Genomic DNA, 5,593 nt, shown 5'->3' with positions numbered 1-5,593 from the left:
TACCAATACATATTTCAATCCTTCTGTTTCAATATTTCAGATCATGTGGGAATTATCACCATGAAGAATGTTTGTAGATTCCAATTCACTGATTTAAAAAGGAGATTGAAATTACTAAGACCTTCCCAGAATATCCTACCCAATAATCGGATTGATGGAATTGTGAGAGCCAGAATCTTTCATTGTTGTCCCTAATTTCCGTTTTGCTTTCCTATCTTTCTTTGTCTTTGACTTTGTGCGCCCATACTTTCATATGCCTATTTTTCTTTGAGTTGGTTATGACCTTAATTTTTTATTTTATTTTTAGCTTTTTTCATCTCTATTGCGTATTTCAGGATAATGAGGTTGATGATTGTTGTGGGCACATGTTCATTGCATTTCTTAAACTTTAAATTATAGGATATGGTTTATTATGATCTTTTTTTCGAGGAAGAAGATTATTTTGTTTGTTTTGTTTTATTTTGTTAAATAGAATCATCTCTTCTGACCACCATAAATCTGATTTTTACAATTTCTGTTTCTCTCACAGCAGTGAGAGTTTTATGTGAGTTATATTATATCTTTGAAATTACCTTCTTTTTGTCTTTCCTTATGTTAACTTTCTTGTCAATTTACTCTAATGTTTGGGGTTTTGCTCCAATTATTTCTTTCCATGTTTTTTTTTTTTTTTTTTCTGACTTCTTCACAATTTCCTTCGTATAATTTTCTATTAGTATAAATGGCAGACAATTATTTTGAATTTGCTTATTAACATACATAATGCACATTTATTGGTCAGTGCTTGGGTGGTCTATATTCCTGGATTGATTTAGTCATATGCTTTACCTTGCAGGTTGGCATTTGTGTCTTCATCTTTGATGTCATGTTTGTGAATGGAGACCAGTAACCATCTAAACCCTTTCTTGAATTTTTGAGATTCTTGGGTTAAAAATTTAGGTTGAACTATATACTTTGGACATATTTCAGAAATTAAATGTTGGTTTCGCTATTACCTCTGAAACTAAAATATGTTATTTATGCTTATATGAAAGTTCTGACATTGTGAAAAATGATCGTGTGCCTATACATCAGAAACTGGCTGGATGTAAGTTAACAATTTTTTTCATCAAATGGAAATATTAGTTGGTTTAAGGGAAGTGAAAAACATATCTCTGACTTGTAATTTCAATTGTGAATATAATGAAGGCAAAATCTAAAGGCTTGCCATTGACTACTTTAAGATTTGTGTGCAACATTGAAAAAATAGGTTGAGACAGAGAAGGAGAGAGAAGAATTATCATGGTTCTGTTGAGTTTAGTCCCATGTTGGACACTCAGTGCCTTGTCTCTCTCCTTATAATCTCCTAGGCCTCTCCACTCATTGCCAATTGGTTTTGAGTTGGACCCCCAAACTTATCTTGGTATCCCGCTTTTCTCTCCTCCACGTCACCTAGTTCCTCAACGTGCGGGGGCATGTTGAGTTTAGTCCCACATTGGACACTCATTGCCTTGTCTCTCTCCTTATAAGCTCCTGGGCCTCTCCACTCATTGCCAATTGGTTTTGAGTTGGACCCCCAAACTTATCAAGTTCATCATTGGGAATGTGACGACTACGTTGTCGAGCCATGATTGCAAATCCACTAGTAGTGACTAGTGAGTATCTACAATTAATTAGAATGTTTCAAACAGATGATATGTAATATGCCTTCATTGGTTCTTTACTCCAATGAGAATCCTATAAGTCGGTCATGAGGTGCTTGAAGTCGGATTTCAGAAGCAGACCTGACTTGAACTACTATAATCCAGCTTGAAGTTTCATAGGAGATTGATTGCTACTTTCTCAAGGGGGTCTTTCATATGCTGTTGATTTGGATGGTAAACTTCGAATTGTAATATTCTTGATTTTCGGTATCTGGATTGAACCGTGATGCTTAGATTTGGTCTTAATCAATGAAGGCACGAAGATGAGTGTCTTGGTAAAAGATAAATAGATTAAGGAAAGGTGGCTAGGTTATTTCCAGAAATTATTAAATAAAGACCACTTAAAAGTGATCTGAGAGTATACATACATTCATGGAATCGGGGTGTCATAAGTGAAGATAGCAATAACAAAGATGAAGACAAGTATGCCTTAATATCAAATGATATTCTGATAGAAGTTTGAGACATGCATCCAAAGTACTGGATTCTACTGGCCTACTTTAATTGTTCAACAATATTTTTAAGTCTAAAAAGATACCAAATGAATGGAGAAAGATACCAAAATTCCTATATATAACAACAAAGGAGACATGTATAGCTGCATTAACTATCAGGTGTTAGAAGCATCACTAAATTCTTTGAGCATTATCACCGCTCTCAACCCCTCTTTTCTGTATTGAGATTCATTCAGCCATTGTTTTTAGTTTGGCATTGATGGGGTGAAGCACTATAATGTACTAGTGAGATATTGAAGTTTCAAGATAGGTTAAAATTTCGTCTTGATGCAATGTTTCGTTTGGGAAAAAAAATCAATACAGACTCGATTAAAATATTCTGAGACAATCCAAAACATTGACCCTGAAACATTCATTTCGAATTGGAACGGAAAAACTGGAAGCTTGGTAATAAACTTCTCACTTTTCTCACATAGATTTTTATTGCTTATTCAAGACTTTTCATCATTTTGGATTTGTGTACATATTGTATATTTCCTATTACATCATAGGTTGCATTATCTTAGCTGGAAAAAAAAATCCCATTCAAAAGATGTTATCACATGCTTTTGATTTTTTTACAATCTTAGGTGCATCTGGTATAATATATTCTAACATACTATAGCAGAACTAATGTAACTTAATATGTGACCTTGAACAAATTCTCTTATTTACAGGCTATTGGCCTTCCCTCTACGTCAAAGGAGAAGATGTATGTTTTTACCTCTCTGATTTACCAGAGAAAAATGCCTTTTTTTTTCCTTCTATTTCCATGGATCTTAATGTAAGCAAAATCTCAACTCTTCTTTTTATGATGATCTGTCACAGATTTGAAGGATTTGTTCTATGATGAGAAGTGGGGTTATTTTGAATTTGCAAAGGAAATAACAGTAAGTACTTATTTATGTTCATATCAATTTAGTTCATTGATCTTTGAATAAATGGTTGTTTCTTATCTTGGTGCATTTTAGGTGGAAGCTGAAGATGCCTGTCGGAGCTCTCAAGCTACATTGACTAAGATAAACTCATTTATTGAAGATGCATTTAACTCCTCGTGTGAAGGAATCATGGTGAAATCTTTAGACGTTGATGCTGGATATGTTGCATCAAAGCGTACTGACTCGTGGTTAAAGGTTATGTCAATTTAATGAGTGGTTATTTATTTATTTATTTTTAACTAAGTTAAAAAAAAAAAAAAAAAAAACTTCCAAATAAAAGCAGAACACTGATATTTCCATTTTAGGTCAAGAGAGATTATATGGAAGGATTGAGCGACTCTCTTGATTTGGTTCCCATCGGTGCTTGGCATGGGAATGGGAGAAAAGCAGGCTGGTAATAACCGTAAATTCATTCCAGTATTTTTGCTATATACTTGTAATAGTTTAGGTTATTTCTATGAGTAAATTTTCACCATTTGGAAAAGCACAGTAGCAGTAACCACAGTGTTCTTTTTCTCATCTTTCAGGTATAGTCCATTCCTTATGGCATGCTACAACCCCGATACTGAAGAATTTCAAAGTGTGTGCCGTGTCATGTCTGGATTCACTGATTCTTTCTATGTGGATGTAAGTCAGATGTTTTACCCCGTTGGCCACCTGTTTTAGTTTTGAATCTTCTTATTAATGATTTCCCATCCCCTGCCAGACTTGATTGATTTATGATCCTTGATGGGATCTTTGAACCAGTCTTTTTTCTAGTTTGAACTCCATTGGAATGCCATATTAGACCCTTATTCAGATCAAATAAAATGAGAGTACTATTGTAAATAAGAAACAAATACCCTTCTAGACCCAAAAGTAACAACTGAACTCAAACCATTTTGGGTTGATATCATTCAGCCAACATAGGTGATGCAAGTTATTAAAGCTGGCTATTGCCAAGATGAAATTCCATCTCTTTTTTTTTTGGTTTTTAGACAGGGCATAAAATGGGTCGGATTTTATCTGAAATCCGAGTGATCCAAAATTCAAATTTAGCGGGTTTGGGTCATTGGACTAGATTCGAATAGAAACAAATGGGTCGAATATGGTTTGATGTTCCATGACCCAAGTCGAATCTGGTACGGATACAGAGCCATCCATATATCAGAATGAAGATCCGAATTATATATTGTTTTGAAAATTATATTCTTAGGTTTTTCAAAATATCCTTTTCTACTATTGCAACGTAACAGAAATTCTTATAAATAAAAGGTTTTATAATAGTAATTAACAAACAAGTATCGAAGAAAAAATGTTGAACTATCTCGAATTATCTTACTTGGTCCGACCCGAATCAAGCAATTCAGTCATGTTGTATCCTGGTTAATTGAAGTCAAAATGGTTCAGATATGGTTTATCTAGTAGGATCCGAGCTGAATTTGGATATGGATTCGGGTCCCACTAAAGAAATTTGGATCTGAATATGGATATACTCGGATCCGAGTTGAATCCAACCCATTTTAAGCCCTACAGTTTAAATTTTCATTGTGTGAATGAAAGGGGATTGATTGCGTGCGAAAGTTGAGTTGCAGATGAAGGAGTTCTTTTCCGGCGAAAAGATATTGTCCAAAAACCTCCTTATTATCAAACGGCTGAGAGGTACCAGATAGATGGTTTTCTCCTGAACTTGTCTGGGAGATAAAAGGTGCAGGTAAGTAATTTCCACCATGTAATAGTTTTCCCTGACAAGCTAATTCAAATCATTATGAAAATTTCTCTATAATTTAATATTTTGCAGACTTCACAATTTCACCGGTTCACCAGGCTGCCATTGGTTTAGTTCATCCCTCTCGTGGTATCTCAATCAGATTCCCGAGATTCATTCGCGTGGTACCAGATAGAAGAGTGGAGGACTGTAGCACAGCCATCGATATAGCTATATGTTTCCATTACAGACCCGAAAGATGGATGTCAGTGTTGAAGTTTAAATTGTGTTTCTGTTTCATTTTTTCCTGTAAAGTTGAAGCTGTGTAGTTTGTGGAATTTTAAAAAAATGGCCTTAATATTTTTGTTTTTCAAGGCACTCACTCCTTTTGAGTTCTCATTGTTGTACTTGTGATGCAATTGTGGGAGTGTAATTAGAATTAAACATTTTTCTAGATGCAATTTCTTGCACTACCTCGATTCTCTTTGATACTTTGGATCTAGATCCTCTTGCTCCTAGGTGTAGGGGTGTCAATGGGTCGGTTCTGGTTTGGTTCCTATAAATATTAGAACCATAACCACTATATTTTATCGGTTTTGGTTCTTGTTAGTTTGAGTTCCGATTTTAAAATAAGTGGAACTGGAATTAGAACCGTCAAAATCCATGGGTACCCATTAGTTTCAGTTTTCAAGAATCAAATGAGAAAAATTATTTCAAAATCATTATTAAAAAAAAAAAATTCCTTCTAAAAAATAGCATATTATTTGTAAAGTATTAACTGAATAATAATTTGCT

At 34.3% G+C, this 5,593-nt stretch overlaps 1 protein-coding gene across 1 annotated transcript; it reads left to right on the top strand.

Annotated features, from left to right (window-relative positions):
* The first annotated feature begins 765 nt into the window (after nucleotides 1-765).
* LOC147380700 (DNA ligase 6-like) lies at nucleotides 766-5,250 on the top strand. Its single transcript, XM_086431363.1, has 8 exons — nucleotides 766-882; nucleotides 2,851-2,885; nucleotides 3,002-3,063; nucleotides 3,145-3,306; nucleotides 3,417-3,505; nucleotides 3,639-3,738; nucleotides 4,686-4,804; nucleotides 4,892-5,250. The coding sequence occupies exons 1-7, from the start codon at nucleotides 863-865 to the stop codon at nucleotides 4,761-4,763; spliced, it is 546 nt and encodes a 181-aa protein (XP_086287489.1). The 5' UTR covers nucleotides 766-862; the 3' UTR covers nucleotides 4,764-4,804; nucleotides 4,892-5,250.
* Nucleotides 5,251-5,593: the final 343 nt, after the last annotated feature.

Source organism: Akebia trifoliata, unplaced genomic scaffold, assembly GCF_017979445.1.
Source record: "Akebia trifoliata isolate Shusen 1 unplaced genomic scaffold, ASM1797944v1 Contig01094, whole genome shotgun sequence".
NCBI lineage: Eukaryota > Viridiplantae > Streptophyta > Magnoliopsida > Ranunculales > Lardizabalaceae > Akebia > Akebia trifoliata.
The sequence above is the reverse complement of the archived record's forward strand: the minus strand, read 5'-3'. Positions and strand labels throughout refer to the sequence as shown.